Source organism: Protopterus annectens, chromosome 12.part0, assembly GCF_019279795.1.
Source record: "Protopterus annectens isolate FY-2018-M chromosome 12.part0, PAN1.0, whole genome shotgun sequence".
NCBI lineage: Eukaryota > Metazoa > Chordata > Ceratodontiformes > Protopteridae > Protopterus > Protopterus annectens.
In genome coordinates this window covers 316,944,565-316,968,623 of record NC_056746.1, presented here as the reverse complement: position 1 = coordinate 316,968,623, position 24,059 = coordinate 316,944,565, and the positions used below count along the sequence as shown (strand labels likewise).

The 24,059-nt window shown below is 41.5% G+C and overlaps 1 protein-coding gene across 7 annotated transcripts in view; it reads left to right on the top strand.

Moving 5' to 3' along the window:
- DHRS7B (dehydrogenase/reductase 7B) overlaps positions 1–24,059 on the top strand; it is a 749,348-nt gene that overhangs the window by 510,645 nt on the left and 214,644 nt on the right. For all 7 annotated transcript variants that reach the window (XM_044089396.1, XM_044089394.1, XM_044089397.1 and 4 more), the window contains exon 4: positions 23,813–24,023. In XM_044089396.1, the coding sequence (XP_043945331.1) occupies positions 23,813–24,023 (211 nt within the window). The remainder of the gene's footprint in view (positions 1–23,812; positions 24,024–24,059) is intronic.

The window sequence follows — 24,059 nt, the reverse complement described above, 5'->3', positions numbered from 1 at the left end:
CTAAGACCCTGTCACCTCCACTAATATCAACCTAAATTCTGCTATAGACACATTAAAGTGGTCTGTAGATAAACCCATCTGCCATTCAATGATATTTAACTATCAAGGGTATCTACAGTGAGTGACAGAATGTGTTAAGGACACCTCCTGGTCAACAGTATAGTGGCTTCCTTCTCTATTATTCTCATAATAGGCAGCCTAAAATTCCCTGTACCCCATCTTCAGCAAGGCTACATGCTCCCTTTCAACCAGGTGCATCTCTTGCAAATTAAAGTCTAAGGACTAAGTTTCTTAAGACAGGTAGATATCTTGGGGTTATTCACTGGGTTGTTAAGCCCATTCACATTCCAGGATAGTATCTGCATATAATTATGGAGTCATTGCTAGCATCATTTAATGGACTACTGAGGCAGAAGGCACTACCTATCTCCATAACCAACTCCTTGATAATTCAGACTGGAAAAAAGACAGTATGAGAAATCCGCAGTTTACTTTTAACTTTGCAAGTGCAGTAATAGTGGACTGTACAATGTCAGGACAACAAGTACTATACTCTTAATTTTGTCAGCATAGACTGCAGACTGTAGCATGCAAATGTATAAAAATGAACATTTTCTATGTAACGCAGATCTAGGAAGTCCTGCAGAGAGGGGGGCAGGCAGGTCCATTAATATTTTCATCATGGGTCTTGATTTTCTGGTGTCATCACAGTCTTCCATACCAATACTGGTGCCCTCTAACTGTTAGAATCTAGCTTGGTTGTTAGTGGCTTGTACACTGCCTTCCTTTAATGTTTGTTATAACACCAGAAGTGTGTCTGAGTGGTCAGTACATTCACAATTTCCAAAATCTGCTCCTCTGGGCATTTCATGTATCCTTCTCAGTCTTCTTGCTAACTGCTGATAACTTATCCATTATTGTCTGAATGAAAGAAGGCAGTTAACCTGTTTTCCAGGCTTAAGGGATGCTGACTGTTCCAAGCCATGTGTAACTTGACCACCGGGAAGCATGGCTGAGAGCTCAGACACTAAGTTCAGCAGAACAAGCTTATTGGCAGATGCCTTTGTTCCATTTTTTTACTTCATTCAACCACCCCACCAAGATTTACATGCTTTTAGCTGTTTCTAACCACCTTGGCTGGTTACACCACTTGAGGCAAAGGCATTAGATGAGTGAGCTTGTGGGAATCCCTGCCAACTGTAAGTGTGCATGCCTTGAAGTCCTACATGCTTAAAACTTGATGACAAACTATATTAAAAAAATAGAGATATTACAGGTCTCTGGTTTGGAGATGGCATGTCTGAGCTTGCAACCTGGTTTAAAATAGACTAGGAGAGCCAGTACAGATGAGTAAGGGTGAGGTCAAGTAGCTGACGATCGTCTATCCTTTTTCTAAGGGACGCTTAACAAAACTTGAGTGCAGGACATATATGCACAAAGGCATATAGGGCATATGTGAATGTATTGAGTGGGGGGAGGTAGGCAATGACATGTACACTTCCTAACGTAGCATCATTTAACTTGCAACTGGAGATGGCATACTGGAGGGGAAGAGTGCTGATATGGTGTCAACGCAAGGGCACCCTCATTGCCACATTGTAGACACCAGCTCCAAGTCAAGGATTCTCATTACATAGTAAAATGGCATGACTGTGACATGGATTGCTTTTAACTCTGCCAGGGAGAGCTAACCTAAGTATGGTGAGAAATGCCAGGGGTCAGACAAGTAAAAACTTCGTAGAGGAATTGGGTGAGAGACATTAAGAAAGTCAAGAGAAACTAGATATTGGAGTGTTTTAGGCATCCCCTCCTGTCAGTAACATATATGTTTACAATGGCCAAGTTAAAAAAAAAATCCTCTCAGAATGTAGGAATATAGCAAATCTACTGAACTGCATTACATCCCTTTGCCTCAGTACATGGTTAAACTCTGATAAATAAAGAGAAACTTGTGGTTTAGGGAAATTGACTGTCTGGAGATTTGTAGGTGAAGGATGATGGCAGAGGTTGGCAGGTCTGTAGAAGTACAGAGGAAGTTATAGTTGGGACAGCAATTATCCATTTCTGGTATTTCCAGCTAAAAATATGTGTGATACTTAACATCATTGATGCCTTCAGTATCCAGCTGATGTTACTGTCTTAATTCAAGTGCAGGGTCTCACTGAGAAGGGAGAATGGGATGAGTTACACTGTGCAGTTTTATTATCTTTTCAGTGAGAAGGCTCGTTGTTATCAGAAACAGAAGATCTGATGTTGTCCTTTTCATTCTTTCCTCATCTGCTGGATTCGGATCTGAGACTGTGATCCAACTGGACTGCTTTTACCAGGTCATCAGATCCAAGAACTCTCAAACTCCTCCTTTTACCCATTATGCCCCACCAACCTAACATATCCCAGATCTTGTTGGCTGCCATAGCTTCAGACATGGATCCCTATACTTTTGAGCTTTTTATTGGAATTTCTCTGCTGTTCTGGGTCATGAGTTAGTATACATCTTCAATATTTATATTTTACTATTTTCTTCCTCCTTCCTATAATCTTGAGTGTTTTTTAGCGGTTTTCTACTACTTTTTCAGATACTGTTTTTTGGGTACTTTTCCGTTATCGGGGCAATAGTTCTAATGGGCGCATGGAATGTAATGCAAACAATGTATATGCCAGTAAAAAAGTGCGCTTGTGTACACAGTTTCTCCCACTATCCAGGTTAACAACTTTAATAAGTAAATACAGCAAATATGAACAGTATATTAGCTCAAAGTCATAACTTCCCACTTCTTTTTTAAACTTATAATGTAGGATTAATGTTTATATCTGTAAGTGTGCAGGAAATTACTCCAAGGGCGTATTAGTGGGCGAACCAGGCTTCTTGCATTTCATTGGGTGCGCGTATTGAATTACAGTAGCAAAGTTTAGGTATTTTTGATACACCTAAAATGCTTGCCAGTAGTCACTGCCTGCTAAATGTTACAAATCTACTGTAAAGCAATGTAATTTCATCCAACCACACAAATTACATTTCTTTCAAATTTGTATTTTATTTCTCTTCTTACGTATTCCAACTCAGAGCTGTACCACCCGCACTTAAAACATGGTTTAAGCTGTGTCTACTTTACCAAAAGTTATCGCATTTTCTTTTCATCCCAAACCCAATTTTAGTTGCACTTTTACTGTAGATTTTGCACCCTACTGAGGTGGAACTGTATCACAGTATATCGTCAAATGGGAAGTTAATCCTGTTTCTTACAGCGATGTGACCTTGTAAGAGGCATGATGCCGGCCGGCTTCCTTCCAAACAAAGGTGACATCTAAGCTGCACGTTTACCATTTGACCCCTGTAGGTTTACTGTTTTGGGAGGGAGCCATGGCAGCATCCTTGAGCTGCCTTGCTAGTGTTTAACCATATTTATTAATCTACCGAGCGACACTTACCAGACAAGCCATGCTTGTTGATTAGACAACTTTCCCCTGGAGCCGTCAACTTATATGCATTACTGCTTCTTTGTACAGCATAGTTAGTCGATGTGGTGATCTTCTTATGGGTACATAATTTATGTTTTTATTTTGAGAAAAGTAATTCCCTAACCACACGTCACTATTTTTGGAAGTAAGCATGATGTGCGTTGAAAAAAAACGCTGTATCTTTAACTGTTGCCCCAATAACGGAAGAGTACCGTTTTTTGGTACAGTACACTTCCTAACAATGCTGGTGTTCTTTTTTTCTTTCTTTCTTTACTCTTAGGAATATTTCTTTATACCACTGTTGGTAGATTTCTCCTTTCTTTCGTTCTTATATTTAAATAAAAGTCTAACTTCACTGTCTCTAGATAGTTTGTTATAATATCTTGGTATTGTGGTGCTTTATCATGGCTGACAAGCTGATTGGATTCAAGAAATGCATTACCTGTAGGCATAAGCTTGCCAATTCTGATGCCCACAGGGAATGCGTTTATTGCCTAGGTTCCACTCATCTAGAATGGACTGTTCAATCTGCTCTGGCTTTAATGTCAGGGCTTCAAATGATCAACGAAACAAACTTATTATTTTAAGAGGCCTTCTGCCATCTACCGCCTCTTTTTCGGTTGCTGGGGCTCAAACCCCCTACTAAAAAGCCTGACAAAAATAATCCTGAGTCACCTCCAAGAGAAAAGGAGTCCTGTAAGAGGTCTTCTGATCAGTCTTCAATGTTGGCTCCCTTAACAGAGCCACCCACAAAGGTGCACATGAATTTGGATTCGTTAGTCTTGGATATGACCGTTTTGAAATCTAAGTCCCCATGGATCCATTCCCCTCCACTTCTCTGAGATTCTGTGTTGTCTAGGCTGCCTTCTCCTTTCCTATTGGGATCTCCTCAAAGACACTGCAGACCTCTTTCCACCATATCATCCCTTAGGGCTTTCAGGGGCCTGTTTTGGAGTCCTTGGATCTGAGATCCCTGTGGTTGTCCTCCTTGGAACTGAAGACTGTCTTTTCTCTGACTCTGATGGTTCCTCTGAGCTGACTGACTCTGAGTTTTTCAGTGTCAAAAGACAATTGGAGCTGAAGCATCAGTGCCAGGTCCAGGGGGTTGGACTCTGCTTTGAAACTATCTGAGCCATCTCTTTCCCTGGGTGCCTTGGCACTGGATAGCTTGGGTCCAACTCCTTCCTCGATTGGAATGCTGGTGAGATTGCAGAAGATGATAGTTCAAGCAATTCTGGCTCCAGTGTCGTCAACTTTTGTCCCAAAGTCATTCTACCTTTGAGGTTGTGGAAAGGGCTTTCTCCTTGGCTAGAGTAGAGGCATCCCTGCCCCCCCACCCCCAGATCAGATAAAGCCTGCTTCATCCTGTTATTTGCTGTGTGAGCCTCTTCCACCCTGTCCAGTGGGATAGCCAGTTCAAAATAGTCTCCAGCCAGTCCATTAGGACATCATCATTTCTGATACTTCCCAGGAGCATCTCACTGAGGAAGACCCTTGGAAGAGACACTTGAATTCTCACCAGGAATCTCTCACAGAGGACAATGATTTTGATGAAGGAGAGGGATCCCTTAGATCACCAACTGAAGATGTCTCCTTTGGAGACATCCCAGAGCTCCTGAAACAAAATGTTGGTTGGTCCTCTGACACCCCATTCCAGGAGGAATCTGTGTTCCTGGAGGTTTTCGGGGCTGGCACATCTACTTCTTGAGTGATCATCCCCCGGCCAGTGAGCGCATTGACCTTGTTTCTTGCTGGGTGTGGAAGAAGTCAGATACTGTAGAGGTAATACCAAAAAGACTGGACAAGGTTTTAGCTACTCCTAAAGACAGTACACACTAGAGGAAGGGTGTCCCAGTTAGTACCATGGTTGTGGCTGCAGCCACAGAGAAGGGACTGGCAGAACAGAGTTTATCTGTCCATCCCCTAACAGAGCAATGTATATGCTTCTGGGAATTTTGCCCTCAGGTCGCTGAATTATCTGGCACATTTTATGAGGTTACAAAGAGATCTGACCAAGGAACTTGTGAAATCTCTTTCTGGGTGCAAGCCTGATTAGGTTGAGAATAGAATATCCTTGCAACTGGCCATCCTACAGTCCATTTCAAATATGCCCATGAGGTCGATCTCCCATGCGACGGAAGGTACCTCATAGGCTGGGGGTTTAGACATAGCCATCAGGAGACATGTCTGGATGCACTTATGTGATTTTGTGAGCCCTTTAAGTCTTTCTTCATAAATGCACCTTTTGATGGAGCTTCTGTATTTGGCCCTAAGGTAAAAGACATGCTTTCCAGATGCAAACAAGAGGGAAAGACCCTGTCTGCCATGGATATACATTTTTCTATCCCTCATAAAACTTTCTGTAGGAGTCAGCAAGGAGGTAGGAAAATGTGGTTTAGGAATTCCCAGGATCCTTTTCAAGAGTCATGTGTAGATAGTTCCCCCAGGGGCAGAAGGGGGAGCTCTAATGGAAGACGCTGTCTTGACAGAAGAGGTGGCCCACAGAACTAGGGCTTCAAGGACTCCTTAGGTAAGTCCTGTTAGTGCTCCTGAAAGGGGACCCAATTGTTCCCCTCTGGAGGTGGTTGGGGGACTTTTGTCTCTGCACCAGAGAGCCTGGCTATACCATTTTCTCTAACTCCTCCCACCAGTGTGAAAAAATCCCTGATGTTCCACACAGTCAGAGGGAAACAGCATCTCTAGTAATATCAAAGCTGGTAGAAAAAAAGAGTAATTCGAGAGGTCCCCCCAGACCACAAACAATCCGGAATTTACTCAAGATTTTTCTTAGTGCCAAAAAAGACAGGGGACTTGAGAACCATTCTGGATCTCAGCAAATTTAATCAGTTCGTACTGTATTCAGTGTTTTGAGTGGTCACAGTTCAGTCTATTTTGCCTCTGCAGCAAAAGGACGATTGGATGTGTTTGAGAGATCTTCAGGATGTATACTGTCGCATCAAAACAGATACTCCAGAAGAAATCTGTACTTCCGGCTAGGAGCCAGTCATTATCAGTCAGAGCCCTGTCCTTTGGTCTCAACATAGCCCCTAGGTTGCTCACCAAATGCATGGCAGTGGTGGCAGCTCACTTGAGACTGCTGGGATTTCGAGTGTTTCCATATCTAGATGACTGGCTCCTAACTGACCCAACCAGGCATCAATTTTTATAGGAAAAAGGACTACTTTCACTGCTTGTGTGCTTATCTAGAGATCACTTGTCAATTACAACAAATCTCAACTTATGCCTATGCAGAGTCTGGAGTTCGTAGGTGCTCGTCTGAACAGTCAGTCAGATAGTTTCTCTTCCCTCTACACGAATATAGACACTGAGGTCCCAGGTCAAAAAAGTGATTCAAAATTCATCTCTCCTGGCCTGATTAATCCTGCAAGCCTTGGAATCGATGGCAGCAGCTGTCACTCTCCTTTCTCTAGAGAGATTCACATGTGATTTCTTCAATGAACACTTTCAAACCAGTCGTCGTTTCTTCTATATCTATTAAAAGCTCCAGTCAAGATTAGACAATAATGCAAGAGATATCTTTGGTGGATTCATTTGAACAAGCTCCATGAAGGCCACCTGTTTATTCTTCTCCTGCCCACAGCCACAGTGACCAGAGACACCTCCCAGTTGAGGTGTGGGGGGCACTACTTGGGAAGGACAGTCCAAGGTACATGGTCCCCCGAGGAGGGCAAGGTGCATATCAGTGTCCTAGAGATTTCGTTTTGAGCCTTTAGCCAAAGCAGAACTGAAGTTTTTATCTTGAAAAAACATTTTCCTGATTGCTATCACATCAGCTAGATGAGTATCTGGACTGTTGGATTCAGAAGCTACCTTAGACTAAAAAGATGGATTTGTGTGTAAGGATACACTGTGTTTGGGAAAAAAAAATCAGGTAAGGAGGCTTAGAAGATAGAGCCATCCAGGCTGTATATTTTAAGCCTCCTTAACTGTTTTTCTAACTTTTCAAATAAAGTTGAGTATGAGCTCCACCTTTTTGGATGTGCATAGGCAACTTCATTTTTATCTTCACAGAACAAAAGACTTCAGGAAAGCAGACCCACTATTTCTTTCATTTTCTCCTAACAGATTGGGCAAACCAGTATCCAGAGTAACACTGGCCAAATGGCTAATTGAATGCATTTCCTTTGTTTGTAATAAAAAGTCTATTCTTGCCCAAACCTCCTAGAGCTCATTCTCTGAGGTCTATGGCAGTTTCATCAGCCTTTTGGTCCAGGGCTTCTCTAGATGATATTTGTGCAGCTGCAACTTGGACTAATTCTCACACCTTTATTGCTCATTACAAATTAGATTTGATTTCCAGGAACAGAGCAGCCTTTGGCTCTACAGTGGTCTTGAATATCCTTCCATGAGGGCCTCCCAAGGTTACAGTAGCTGGGGACTCTGTCCCATCAGTTGAATGAATGAAAAGGACAACATCAGATAAAAATGTTATGTACTCACCATAACATTCCATCTTTGTTATCCATTTTCATTCTTCTTCAACTTCCCTTCCCTTGCTTCTGGAAGATCTAAGAGTTGCGCAGGATTCTGTTCCTTGTTTGAGTTCCAGGCTCCCTTTTCCTTTCTACCTTTGTTAGTTTATGATATTGGGTGTCCCTTTATATCTAAGGGCAGCAAACTCGATCTGAGATATGTTAGGTTGGCAGGCCATTATAGATGAAGAGAGGAACTTGAGAGTTCGTGGATCTGATGATCTGGTAAAAATGGCCAAGTCGGATTTGAGTGTTGGAAAAGAACCCATCAGTTGAGGAAGAATGAAAATGGACAACACAGATTGAACAGTATGATGAGCACATACATTTTTTGTATGTGAGGTGTTTACCTGAGTATTGGATTTTCAAGGGTGTCTCTTGCATTGCGGTACTTGGTCCCACAAAAGACATCAGCAATTTTCAGTAGCTCTGAATAGTACCATACAAGTATATTATCACAACTGTCATGTTGTTTAATATAACAGAATACATCTGCATATTTTCTTCAGTTTTCTTCTCTACCTACCTGACAGATCTTCAGCTTCCAGAATAGGTTTTATTTATACAGTATAAATGATGTGGCATAGATTTAATTAGACCCAATGCACTGGCAATACTCTAAAAAGGCAGCAGGATGCAGGTAGACAGAAAACCAAAATGCTCTTCTGGAGGTGTTACACTTAAAGATCCAACATTACAGGGTGCTTCCTGCAATGGGTTTTCTGTTGGAGCAAATCTCTATCAGGAGACGGTCTAAGTCAATGACTAAATATCATGTGAAGACAGAACATACCTCTTAAGGAATGAAGCCATCTGTTTCCCTTTGGCAGAGCACCTTGCAGTATGTTCCTGCCAATGGAAACCAACCTCTAAAACAAAGTCTGATGTAGAAATGGATGAAATGAAGTTATATCCATACAAATATTTTTTACAAAGATGAGTTTTTAAGAAAGGTTGCAGAAGTAAAACAATGAGTCTTGACTGACGCCAGAAGGGCTTACCCACAGCTCTAATGCACAAAAATGCATTTTGTTTCAGCTCCTGAGCCCTAGTAAGACATTGTATGCCTCTCTCCACTTTTTGCAAAGGATATAAAAAGCTGTGAATCTTCCAGGGTTGTATTCCTAATGCCATATTACTTGTGCTACTTACAGATTTCTAGGCAGAGTAGCAACCTCTTGTATCTACATAGGGAGCAGAGGAAGCACCGATAAATGGAACATCTAATTTTTTATTGTAAATGCATGCAACTGTACAAAAAATCAGGAGTTTGTTCTCAGAGTTTATGTTGAAAGACCCCTTGACGTACACAGTGTATAATTTATCTTTGGGAAAGTTGTCTAACCTGAAATAGAAACTGGGAATAGTAGTTGAGTTCATGTTACAAGATCAGTCATCAGACGTTCAAATTCCACTTAAATTTTAAAAGTTTGATTCAGAATTTGAGTTCATAGTCACCTGGGGGCAAAGCCCTCACACACATCATCATTCGGGTGGCTTTTTATTTTTATTTATTATTATTATTTTTTATTTATTTAACATTTGCTTACCAGGAAAGTCCGACTTGGAATGAAGACACTTTTCAGCGGAGGCCTGGGGAGAAACGCTGCAGACTTGCATATCTTTGTTTGGCTTTACCCTTTCCTACTTAATGTATTCAGCTTTGAAGGTGCTGCAGTTTGGAGGAAATGGCATTTTGCCTTCAGCAATCACATCCTGTGAGAGTTATATGTATAGATTAGGACTGTATCAAACATGTTTTAGCTAGGCAATTGCTAATTATCATAAAGCCATAAAAACAACTGCTGCATGGTTATACCCACATTAGAGAGTAGATTGTAGATTCCTGCACTCGTGTCCTAAATCCACTAAGGGATATAGGCGCTAATGTTTTATATTTGAATTTTCTTTTACCTATCTATAAGTCAAGTGTTCTCTTAAAAGTTTCAGATTTGAGGAAGATATCACCCTGGGAACTTTGTTCCAGAGCCTTGGAATAACCGTAACACTTCCTTCTCTACCTCTTTTCTTTGCTAAAGGCGTTACATATTCTAATGACAGTTGATTAGTACAAGTTGTCAAGCCTGATATAGCTCTTAAATCATAAAGTATGCTGTATTCCAAAATTAACTTCCTCTTCTACATTTGTATACGGTGCTGTAATGATCCAGCATCATCAGCTGGAAATGTAGTCCAGTTCTTTACATATAGACAACTTCTTTGCAAACATTTTTTGAAAATTATTCTAAGAAAAAAATGTGCAGCAGATAAAGGATAATTAGGGAAACATAGTCACAAGTGAGGAGAGTGTGTTGAGCAGATGGAAAGAGTACTTTGAGGGGCTGATGAATGAAGAAAATGAGAAAGAGACAAGGTTGGATGATGTGGGGATAGTGAATCATGAAATGCCTCGGATTAGCAAGGAGGAAGTAAGGACAGCTATGAACAGGGTGAAGACTGGAAAGGCTATTGGTCCAGATGACATACCTGTGGAAGCATGGAGGTGTTTAGGTGAAATGGCAGTGAAGTTTTCACAAGATTGTTTAATGAAATCTTGGAAAGTGAGAGGATGCCTGAGGAGTGGAGAATAAGTGTTTTGGTACCAATTTTTAAGAATAAGGGTGATGTGCAGAGCTGTAGTAACTGCAGAGGGATTCAGTTGATCAGTCACAGCATGAAGTTATGGGAAAGAGTAGTGGAAGCTAGGTTAAGAAGGGATGTGATGATTAGTGATCATCAGTATGGTTTCATGCCAGGAAAGAGCACTACAGATGCGATGTTTGCTCTGGTAGTGTTGATGGAGAAGTACAGAGAAGGTCAGATGGAGTTGCATTGTGTTTTTGTAGACTTAGAGAAAGCATATGACAGGATGCCCAGAGAGGGGTTGTGGTACTGTATGAGGAAGTTGGGAGTGTCAGAGAAGTATGTAAGAGTGTTACAGGATATGTACGAGGGTAGTGTGACAGCGGTGAGGTCTGCGGTGAGAGTGACGGATGAGTTTAAGGTGGAGGTGGGATTACATCAAGGATCAGCTCTGAGCCCTTTCTTATTTTCAGTGGTGATGGACAGGTTGACAGATGAGATCAGACAGGAGTTCCCATTGACTATGATGTTTGCAGATGACATTGTGATCTATAGTGGGAGTAGGGAACAGGTGGAGGAGACCCTGAAGAGATGGATATATGCTCTAGAGAGAAGAGGAATGAAGGTCAGTAGGACTAAGACAGAATATATGTCTGTGAATGAGAGGGAGGATAGAGGAATGGTGAGGATGCAAGGAGTAGAGGTGGTGAAGGTGGTTGAGTTTAAATACTTGGGATCAATAGTTCAGAGTAATGGTGAGTGTGGAAGAGAGGTGAAGAGAGTACAGGCAGGATGTAGTGGGTGGAGAAGAGTGTCAGGAGTGATTTGTGACAGATGAGTACCAGTAAGATTGAAAGGGAAGGTCTACAAGAGGGTAGTGAGACCAGCTATGTTATATGGGTTGGAGACTGTGGCAGTGACAAAAAGGCAGGAGTTAGAGCTGGATGTGGCAGAGTTAAAGATGTTAAGATTTGCACTGGGTGTGACGAGGGTGAACAGGATTAGGAATAACTATATTAGAGGGTCAGCCCAGGTTGGAAGGTTTGGAGACAAAGCCAGAAAGGCAAGATTACGTTGGTTTGGACATGTGCTGAGGAGGGATGCTGAGTATATTCTGAAAAAGATGCTAAGGATGAAGCTGCCAGGTAACAGGAAAAGAGGAAGGCATAAGATAAGGTTTATGGATGTAGTGAGAGAGGACATGCAGGTGGTTGGTGTGACAGAGCAAGATGCAGAGGACAGGATGAAATGGAAACAGATGATCCGCTGTGGTGACCCCTAACTGGAACAGGCGAAAGAAGATGATTCTAAGAAACTACATTCATTGAGATAATATCCAGAAAACACTAAGTTATTTTTACATTAAGGGACATATATGGGCCTTGTGTAGTAGCATTACTATTGTTGGATCTCCACTAGTTCATAGGTTTATATGTAACTAATAGGATATCAGTCTACAGACTGTTGCAAGCCTAGCCAATATCCAGAGGTTAGAATTAAACCTTATACCTTACATTTGTGAGGCTAAGACCTTAACCATTATGCCAGCCTTTCATGGGCTTAAACGTCAATTTCATTTTCTTCAATGCCCTCTTATGAACAAAGCTGGCATTGTCTTTAAAGCACAGTTTACTCTTTATTGTGATATCCATGTTTTGTGCAAAACTTGCATGCTCAATTGTTTCATTATTTGGGATCTATAGCCTGTAGTTTCATATTACAAGTTGATAGATATTTCTTTATGTTAAAGTTTAGAACCACTGCCTTAACGCAAAAAATTGTCCTCTTCAAATAGATGTTCAACAGTTGTATATTATGTGAAAACATAACTATAATTCTTAGTTTGGCATTGACTGCATACTTCAAGAGCTAATACTCCAGTTGATCTTCACCTGGAAAAATTCACCTACATGGAGAAGCAAGATGCAAGTGTAACAGTATAATCTAGATTAGCTGTGGATAAGTGTAACAGTAACATTTCCCCTTGGTTTACTCCAGTTTAGTGAACCATGCAGTGAACCTTGTTGCAATTCTCATGTGATGTACTAAAGTGAATAGGACTCGCTTGACACTACCAGAGTCATAAAATGGTAACCTTTTGTATGCCTTAATCCACTTTATTGAATCTTGTAAATAACCTTCTTCTGATGCTCATGTAATTTACTAAATGATAAAGTTTTTTATGCTTTTAGTGATGTTTCTGCTAAAATCCTCCTAGGGAGCGAATGACTCCATTAATTATGCAGCTTTGTATGTTGACTGTTCTGTGGTCCTTGGACAAGAAACACCATGTTAGCTTCCCAGTGGATGGTGTCTATATTTTATTACATCTACTACCTAAATACATTATATTCTTATGTTTTTGTTATATAGTAAGGTCATGGCTGAAAAAAGGGTCTCATCGTCCAGACTGCCTACCTCTCAAATGAAATAAATAAAATAAACACTTGTTGCAGAGCAGCAAAAATGAAGAATAGCTGTTTTCTACTGCAATGAAAAAGATTCAGTACACTTTTCCTTGTATGTCTTACTGACAAAACGTTTCTTAGCTGCTTCTGAAATTTCCATATTGTTGCAGGAGAGCTGGAATTGTTTTGAGTCTGTTGCGGACTTGTTAGCTATGCATGAAGATGCAGAGAAATTTCAGATTGAGATGGACATTTTTTCTTTGTGTATTCAAAGTAGGCTGTGAAGAACTGGGAGTGGTATAGGGTCTGCAGACGTGAACCTTGTTTATCTCATCTTGTTTTTCTTTTAAAACGACCCCTAGAAAAACTGGAAATGCTTGAAAAGTGTAGAAGAAATCCTTTCTTAAAATATGGACAGCTGCTGGCCATCTGAGCATAAAAAATATTGGCTTTGGAAAGGCAGGTGAAAAGGTTCCAGACAAAGATCATCAAAATGTGCAGGATGGGCATTTATGTTTTGGAATTATATTCCCTTTCATGGCACTAGCTCAGTTCTCTCTCTTTAAGGAATCTGCACAGAAGTTGGACTTGCATGGAGTGTAAACATTGATTCAGACTGACAATTTTTCTCTTCCAGTTACTGATTCATAAAGCCTCGGGTTCAAACACCAGAAGTGTTAGCTTGACTGTTGTCACTTCTTGTATATTATTATGAAGGAACATACTCCACTGTGATCCAAATCCTTGAGTATAGTGATTAATAAGTTTTACTCATCCTCCCCCTCATTAAGAATCACCTGCCATGATTAACAGTGATATTTCCAGGGTTTGAAAAGGATGACCTGTTTACATGTGGCAGAGGCAGTTTTCTGCTTTTGTTGTCAGCAGTTTATAAATTGGTGCCAAGTTTAAAAGTGGACTCTATTTGACAAAGGTCATTTCAAGGAAAATTCTCCCTTCCCTCATGCCCAGCCTTATTGAAGCTGTTTATGTTAATCCAAGGGTGCAGGACCAAAGCCCACTGATTAATTAATGTGGAGGCATATCTTTTGCATTATGAACTTTTGTAATTGCAGCCGAGCAGAATTTGTAGAACTTCTGTCAATAGGTTCATAGATAGTTACTAGGCTATTGATCTGTGAATGTCTTTAGAAACTTAGCTACATATGCTCATGAAATTTTTAGCCCTTGTATTTTAATTAGGAATAACCGAGAGATGAGAAGATCAATTGCATGATGTTCTTCGTGTTTCACTGTTGCAGTCATTACATTTGGGTTATCCTGCTGGCAGGTTGCCCTCAGTCAGCCTGAATTCCAAAGTCTTGGGTCCTGCGTCAGTTGCTGTTGCCTCTTCCCTGACGGCAGGTCGTCAGTGGTATAAAAGATGCAGCCGACGTAATTTTATTCAGTCTTTCTTGCCGCACGGTGCCCAAAGCAGAAGCATTTCGCAAGTGCCGGTCGGCCGACTCCTGAGATTTTCGTGTTCGAGTTTCAGGTCCGAAGTCTTCATTAAAAGCTAAGTACCCCGTTGGGGAAACTTTTTTCTTGCTCCAGACCGATGTCAGAAAAAGTTAATAATTGTACTTCTTGTGGGAAGCAAATACCTCATAAGGACTTTCATTCTTACTGTATTCCTTGCCTAGGCCCTGACCACGACGTTGCTAGTTGTCGGTTTTGTGCTAGATTTAACCAACGCACTATTAAGCGTTGGTACGATTTTGCATTAAGCTATTTTGGGCGAAGATTTAATTATACAATGTCGTCAGATAGTCATCTGACTACCGGAGTTCACAAAAAACACAAAGAAAAAGATAGGCAACCGAGGTCCAAAACCGACGACGAAATTTCTAAGCAAGTCCCCGGTTCGCCGGTTCTCAGTGAGGCGCTTTCGTAGCCCCTGACGCCCGCTACTGTAGAGTCGCAGGCCGCTACCGACTCCCATGTGGAGTCGGCCGGGCCACTGGAAACTCAAGGTAATGGAGCCTCGGAGATTATTCCCTCAGATGGGTCCAGAGCCGCTGAGCAGGCATCGGCTTCTGAGGGTGTATTCAGACCTAAACAATTCTATATTAAACTGACTTCAAAGACTAAAACACCTTTAAAGGCAAAGAAACAAGTTCACCAGCCTCAAGGACAGGCCTCCATGCCCAAAAAACAGATGCTCAAAATGGCCGAAGACTTAATTACCTTGATCAGGGGATCCCATCCCCCTCCTGATAAGAGGCCTAGGCAAGAGACAGACTATGAATCTTCAGATCAGGTTTCCATTTCTTCTGATTCCTCTTCTGATCAGGAATATTCTCTTCCCCCCTATGAGGATTTTGATGCTGAAGAATCAATTCCTTCAGCTTCTCCTCCTGAGGACTACTCTTTTGGGGAAACCTTGCATACCATGAGGGAGCACTTCCACTGGGAGAGCCAAGATTTTTCAGAATCAAAAAAAGGCTCAGAGACTTCCTTTTACTACCTCAACACAGGCCTCTAGCTATTCCACCTGCGTTGGACATTGTAGATGTGTTCTCGGAGTCTAGTCTGACCCCTGACTCTCTACCTCCAGCTCCTGTTAAGATGGACAGATACTACAGGGTCCCTGACTCTCATAAATTCCTTTTCAAACACCCTACTGCAGACCCAGAAGCTATTTCTCAGGGTCCAAAAGGGGTCAAGGCGTTCTACTGCAAAAAACCCTACCCCCTCTGACAGGAATTTTAGGGCACTGGATAGATGGGGAAAAAAGATTTACACATCTGCTACTTTGGCTATAAGGGCCTTAAATTGCCAGTTTCATATGCTCAAATATCAGCAATATATCATTACACTGCTTAAACAGAAAATGATGGCAAATTCTGAATGTGCAGTAAACAAAGAAATGCAGGATTTATTGCATGCAGCTTGAACAAGTTGGAAAGCATACTTTGCAATGTGGGTTTGATTCTCTGGAGGCCTCCTGCAGGGCCGCTGTTACGGGTTCTGTCATTAGGAGACATGCTTGGTTAAAGGAACAAAATCTGCCTGACCATGTTAAAGCAAAATTATTAGATGCTCCTTTACAACATGATACCTCGTTTGGTGTTAAAGCAGAAGAGGTGTTAAAGAAAATGGAGGACAAAGCTAAATCTATGCAAATGGTCAAGGATTTCTTACAGGTACAGCCACCTAGATTTTGCAGACACTGGCCTACAAAGAATTGGTCCTTTCCAGTCTCAGACAGACCTCAAAGGGGCAGGTCCAGACGCCCTAGAGGCAGATCACAGCTGCAAGGATCCTACAGGTCTAAACAGTGGAGTGCTTCTACCTCCAAAGGTGGAGAAGACAAAGCACAATCATACAGGAAACAGTCCCAATGACTTCCCCCTGCCTGCACCAAGCACTTATCTTCTGGCAGCACCCTTAGGGGGAAAACTAGCACTTTTTTCTCAAAATTGGCACGTTATAACCCAGGACAAATGGGTTCTAGACATAGTGTCACAAGGCTACAAGTTTCATTTCCATACCCTACCAAGGGCAAACGGTTGGCCAGACCTGCCAAAAAATCAATGGGCAGGGGCTCAAAAACAAGTCGCAGCTCTCATGGACATGAGGGCTATTCAACAAGTGCCACAGCAAGAGCAGGGAAAAGGATTTTACTCAAGACTGTTCTTGGTACCCAGAAAGGACAAAACATGGAGACCAATACTGAACCTATCTATTCTAAACACTTTCCTGAATATACCAAAATTCAAGATGTAGACCTTACAGCAGCTTCTGCATGTGCTGGGCAGCAAGGCTTGGCTTGTGACTTTAGACCTAAAAGAGGCATACCTGCATGTTCCAATCAGACAATCATGCAGAAGATACCTCAGATTCAAGGCTGGCTCAAAACATTACCAATTCTCTGCACTGCCATTTGGCTTATCTACTGCACCCAGGGTCTTCACAAAGTGCCTGGCACCAGTAATTGCTTACTGCAGACAAAGAGGAATACAAATATATCCTTACTTGGACGACTGCCTCATACAAGCAGAGAACAAGGACATTCTGCTACAGCATCTGACATTTGTGATAAGACTTTTAACATGCCTAGGGTACACAGTCAACAAAAAGAAATCAAAACTAATACCCTCTCAAGAGATAATATTCCTGGGTGCAAGCTTAAATACAACTGCCCAGTTGGCTTATTTCACTCCAGACAAACAAAGACAACTGACTACCTATTTCAAGGAAATGGCAACAAAGGCCCAGTTATCTGCAAGAAAAATTCTGCAGGCTTTGGGCTTCATGGCATCCTGCATCTTACTAATTCCATATGCAAGACTGCATATGAGGAAAATTCAGTGGTACCTAAAAAATATCTGGACACAACATTGCCACAGTCTGGAAACAATGATTACTCTAATTCCCTGCCTGCAACAGAAGTTTCGATGGTGGACAAAGGCTTGTCACCAAAACAAGGGACAGCCATTCTCACTACCCCCAGCCAGGCAGAGCCTAACGATGGATGCTTCAGATTATGCTTGGGGGGGGGCGCACATGGCAGGGAGAGGCATTCAGGGCACCTGGTCCACAAACCAAAAGCATCTACATATCAATCAAAAAGAGATGCTAGCTGTTCAAAATGCCCTGACAGCCTTCAAGAACCTACTTCATCCGGGACAACTACTGATAAAGACAGACAACACCATGGTCATGTGGTACATAAACAAGCAGGGGGGGGGCACTCATTCTTATCCCCTGTGCAGACAAGCCATGGCTTTATGGGACACAGCATTGACTTACCAAGTTCATCTGCAGGCACAATTCCTGCCAGGAAAGGAAAATACTCTGGCAGACGAACTAAGCAGAAACCTCATGGATCCCCACGAGTGGCACCTGGATCCACAAGTTTTCAGCATGATAACAAAGAAATTGGGACGCCAGGACATAGATCTATTTGCCTCCCCTCAAAACAATCAGCTAAAAAGATTCTGCACAAGGAGTTATCACAGACAAGCTTGGAAAGTGGACGCCTTATCTTTCAACTGGACAAACCTATCAGTATATGCCTTTCCTCCACTGCCTCTCCTCCCCAAGGTACTCCTAAAGGTCAGGCAGGAGAAACCAAAAATGATTCTGATTGCCCCAGACTGGCCACACCAGTACTTGTATCCAATCTTAAGGAACTTGTCCCAATGCCCAGCCTGGACCTTACCTCAAATACCTCATCTACTGTCCCAGCAAAGCAATCAGATTCTACACAGCCAACTCAGGACCCTAAACCTGGCAGCATGGCGGATAATGTAGCCATACAAACCACACATCTCAGTAAAGCTGTGATGGATGTCATTTTAGAAGCCAGAAGGCCTAGTGCTAGAAAATCCTATGCTGGGAAATGGAAGAGATTTTGCGCTTGGAACCAAGCTCAAGGAACTGATACAGCTGTCCCAAATATTCCTCAGATTTTGCAATACTTAACTATGATGCTGGACAAAGGCCTATCTTTTTCATCAATTAAAATCCATGCCTCTGCCATTTTGGCTCATTACAATACAGAGCCACCATTTTTTTATCATCCTGTATTAAGGCAGTACCTCAGAGGAGCCAAAAACTTAAGGGCTCCAAGGAGAATGCCAATACCTGCATGGGACCTCAATTATGTCTTGGAAAAACTCACCTTACCTCCTTTTGAGCCAGCTGCTACTGCGGATATAAAGTTCTTATCTTGGAAAACAGCTCTGCTCCTAGCAATAACTTCTGCAAGATGAATTTCAGAGCTACAGGCTGTCATGGCTGTGGAATCCTTTATCATTTTTTATCCAGACAGGGTCTCTCTGAGAACAAACCCTACATTTATGCCCAAGGTGGTATCCAGTGTAGCCCTTAACCAAACAATTCATTTGCCAACTTTTTATCTAAATCCACAGAACAAGGGGGAGAAAATTCTGCATTCTTTGGACGTACACAGACAACTTAGATTCTGCTTGGACAAAACTAAAGTTTTCAGAAAGACAGAACAATTACTAGTGGCATATGCCACAGCATCACAAGGAAAGGCTATCTCCAAGCAGACTATCTCAAAGTGGATAGGTCACTGCATTCGTTTCTGCTACTCACAGCATGGCAAACCAGTGCCTAAGGGCATTAGGCCACATTCAACCAGAGCTGCAGCCACTTCTGCAGCCTTTCTCAGGGGAGTACCAACCAAAGACATTTTAGAGGCTGTTACTTGGAGTTCAGTGCATACCTTTACAAAACATTACAATCTGCCTCTTTACTCTAAATCCAGGGCAGGCTTTGCCACTGCAGTTCTGCAGGGCCTCATAGCCGCTCCTAATGCTGTTTACCTCCAGCCCCCCAACCATAGCTTTGGGACTCAACCCAAATGTAATGACTGCAACAGTGAAACACGAAGAACATAGTACAGTTGTGTACACTTACCATAAATGTAGATGTTCGAGTGTATTCACTGTTGCAGTCCAGGTTACCCACCCGCCATCCCCCTTATTTTTGCTGGAACTTATCTTTACTTATCTAACCTATACAACCTATGTGGTGTATTTGCTTATAGATGAAGGTAAAGCTTATTTTGGTGCATGTATGTTTTATTTACATAATTTTAGCCTAGTATTTTGGGGGCACCTGACATCTGGGGCAAGAGAAACTGAATAAAATGGCGTCAGCTGCATCTTTTATACCCCTGACGACCTGACGTCAGGGAAGAGGCGACAGCAACTGACGCAGGACCCAAGACTTTGGAATTCAGGCCGACTGAGGGCAACCTGCCAGCAGGATAACCCAAATGTAATGACTGTAACAGTGAATACACTCGAACATCTACATTTATGATAAGTGTACACAACTGTACTTTGCCGCTATCCATGAAAGACAAAGGGGCTAAACCAGAGGTGAATTTCCAGTTACCCATCCATATATCCAGATTACATTTCGGTAGTGTAAGAGAAGTACTTTGCTTTATTTGGTGATTACAAAGAAGTTGTATTCTCTGTGAAACATTTCTGTGCCTTCAACATATTCTGTTTATGTTGCAAAGGAGATTTAGAGCTCTTGAGTGGGTACTTTTGCCCCTTATTATGTTCACATCCAGAAACAGCAGTAGAACGATACTCATTGTGATTTCAAAGGTCGTGATTGGGTAGATTCTTACAGTCTTGTACTGAAATATCCAGGGCCTCTAGGAATTTAAATAGGTATATGTTGTGTACATCAGGGGTACGTGCTGAAAACCTATCTTGCAACCTGGAAGTTGTAGAACCTAAGTTATTGACATCCTGGAACTGTTAGGGAGTTCCAGTGAGCTATAGTTAGTTTTTATTGTACTTATTTTATTTATTTCAATAAACTGCATCTGAGGATGTCTTTTCAGTTACAACTTGTTACAGTAAAGAAAGAAAAACACAATTCCATACAGAATAGTATGCAATCCAGATACATGTTACAGTTTGCAGTTGTGTAAACCAGCCATGGAGTGGAAGAAAACCTAAGCAAGTACATAAGTCTGCACGGCAGGCAAACTGTTTGTGGCCCAAAAGAGGCTGACTCTTGATGGAGTACACTCCAGAATTTGTGATGAAGCAGAAGATTTTCCCAAGTTTATTGTTATAGCTAAATACTGAAAGCAGGTCTACTACAGATGTTACCATTTTGATAGCTTTCTGTAAGAAACAACCTGAGCAAATGCAGCTCCGGTAAATCAATATTAAACAAATGTACCTCAAACAAGTTATGGTAGACCCTGAAAAATAACTAAGGTTACATAGTTTACCTTTCTGAATACACACTGGAAAGGAGTTGCTAGAAGCTAGTTACTGAGGCAATGAAAAATGCAGACCTACTGTTTTGGATATAGAGCCTGCAACACTTACCAGCTGAAAATCAGGTGGAGACTTTAGAATTGGTAAAGATGGCTGCCTACTTTAAAATGTAAGAACATTAGATCACATTTTCTTATCCCAGTTTGAATATAGGCATCCTGCATGTGCAAAGAGTGAAGTGTGCGGTGGAGACCAAAGGAATTGGAGATTGCAGCGTAAGCATCTGTAAAATTGTTACGTTTTTGAACTGATTAAAATTGCTGAATGGTATCACCAAAGAGGGGGCGGATCTTGCAAAGGTAATATCCATGACTTTAGCCTGTGTATCCTTTGCAAAACCAGTCTGTCTTTTTGTGGCTGGCATATTTGCTTCATAAGCTAGATCATGCAAAATTCTATGAGCATATAATGCTACTTTTCTAGTTGGCCTCATGAGCTGCTCATCCTCATCTGGAAGTTCCTGGAGAGAAGAAGAGCTCTGAAGATTCAACAGAGCATCATTTGGGCCATGTAGCTAAAGACTTTGACACAATGCTTTCCCAGAAAGACAAACTTGCCCTGCAGGCCTTTGTTCTGGATTCCCACTATGGGGGTAGTAACTGTGTCTTACCTAGGAGGTCTTGGCATGGGAAGGGCCTGGCATCATCCACAGGAGAATGCTTTCTGTAAATGGGACATATCCTTTTAGCCTTTTTAGGTATTGATGGTAAGCTATCTAGATGGCAGCAGACAACCTGAGAGAGCCCTAGAGCTTGTAGTATAAGGAATATGTTCTAGAAAAATTGCATAGAGTCCGCACCAGCTTCTGGAGATGCTTCTTGGCAAGGTCCTGGCCCTTAACAAGTCCATTCCTAACTGCCTCTGCTGAAACATCTGAAAGAACTCCCCAGATGAAGTGCCATGCGAGGCTGAATCTGGGATCTGTGAATTATTTGTAAACTCCTTCAGTTTCAGGTTATAATTAGATGGTTTGTACCTTTCAGGGAAGTGGCACTGCTCTTACCAGAGTAAGAGGAAGACTTCTATTTATCCTTCCTTTATAAGAAAACCAGTAACAATATATGATTTTCTTATTCTATTTTTCCTTATTGTTCTTAGGATAATAAAACAGGAAGCAGAAGACAGAGCTGACATTGATCTTTCCTTATCATCCAGCTGCTCCAAGTGTAACTGTAATGGACATTCACCCATCACTAGTGGAAGGGGTGTGGTACTGATGCAGGATACAGATGCTTGAATGGGAACAAGTCCTATAAAATGAAGCTGTGCAAGAGGAGACCCAAAAAGAACAGACATTTGCTATCCAGTGTTGAAGGTTTATAAATTAAGTGCTCAGTTTAGGTGCACTTGCAGTGGAAGCTCCAAACTCTGCCATCCTCCATGTCCTTCTGTCGTCTTTGCTCATCTCATTATGAACAGTAGGAGTTTTCCAAATGCAGCCAAATTGTTTAAAATTATTTGTTTACAGATATCATTATAGACTGCTTACTGATTTACTGTATAGTGTCCGGGTAACAAGGATAGACATCCATCTGCCAATCTCCATTACATAGAGGGGTAAAACTCTGTGACCCAAATAGCATAGGATCACCTAGTAACTCAGAAGATAGAGTAAGCAGTGAGCGAGGGTGGGAATGAGCATCTGATACCAATTTACATATTCTGGGGGTGGGGGTGGGAAGGCAGCATGGCTCTCTGTATTACTGAAACTTTAAGGAGAGAAGTGCATTATATGCAGCAAATAGGCTAGGGACCTGTATTTGGCTTTGCCAAGCCACAAGCTGCATTTGTTTGGCAGCCTCCATTGTACATGTACACAAGTATACACCCACAGAGGGGAATGCAAGCAGACCCATCTACAAGCATGTACATCTGAGATTTTGAATGGGAAATGCCCCATGGCTGCCCGGAGGATAGTAGTGCCACAGCTGGCTCTCACTCCTGTGATGGGGAATAAATGTCCAGGATGGGCATGCGGAATAAATGGGCTGATTGGGAATGTGAATGCAGGACTTGATGGTTGGAAGACATAGGACAGAAAAAAGAATAATTTAAAAAAAGAATCAGCATTGGTCTGTATGAGACCATTTCAGCTTTCATATATGGAAAAACTGATCATGAGCAGTGTTGCTTTGTGTTTTGCTAGGTAATACACAATATTGTGACAGCAACAAGCTCTTTAAGCCAGATTCACTGCTTTGGTAGTATATGAACCTGTTTTAGACTTTTCTAGTTAAAAAATACAATTCATAGTTTTATCCACAGTGCATGTAGTCCTTTACAGTATGATGCACAACTGCTGCAGAATCATTGGCAGCTATGAAGTATGAAATGCAGAAAGATCTCTTAGCATTGCGTTTGTCCCAGTTTCATGGAATGCACTACAGTAGGACAGACACAGCTCTTAACATGAGTTCATTGAAGTTAAAGTTAAGAAATTGTAAAGCTTTGAGCTATTTTAATTTATTTGTGATTGTTAAACCAAGCAAAATAGTCTAGATTTGGGGGGAGCTCTTGAGAACTAAACCAGTCACATAATGGAATGCAAATATCAAGAGTAGAGTCTACTATTTGTAAAACTCTGTTATTTTTGTTTCTTAGATACATAATATTTATATTTCATTATAAAAAGACAATTAAAAATATGTATTCCAAAGTAAAGGCTGACAGAACAGAGCCGTCTTAAGTGAATGGTTTACAGGCACATTGATTGTTACAGGTACTGACCACTATGAATAGTAGTTTGAATTACAAATATACTAAGTTTGAAACGGTGCATGATCTTTAAGTAGCATTTCACTAATGAGTTAGTTCACTTGACTTCCTGACCATTTTTAAGCTGCTGTATCTACAGAAGGCTAATTAGAGCTTTGAATGAACCCTATCATAACTAAATGCAGGATGCTATAATTGTAAATTGTAAATAACTAAATTGTATGCTGTAATTATAAATATGTGCCATGGTAGCAGGAAATGTTTTCCAGAAATAGTGGAATGATTGCGGAATGCTTTCTGCTGCAGAAACTTGATATTATTTCACTCTATGTAATACTTGTCATTTCATGGCTTTGATCTTTTACAGACATACACCCCTCACATTGTGTGTTTTGACCTTTCTGACCTTGAGGCAGTCGCAAGCAGTGCCAAAGAGATCCTTAACTGCCATGGATATGTGGACATACTCATTAATAACGCTGGCATTAGCTATAGAGGTTCAATTCTGGATACTTCTGTGGATGTGGACAGAGAGGTGATGAATACGAACTACTTTGGACCAGTGGCATTAACGAAAGGTAGAAGGCTCTGGAACCAAATTTGTTAAACTTAAG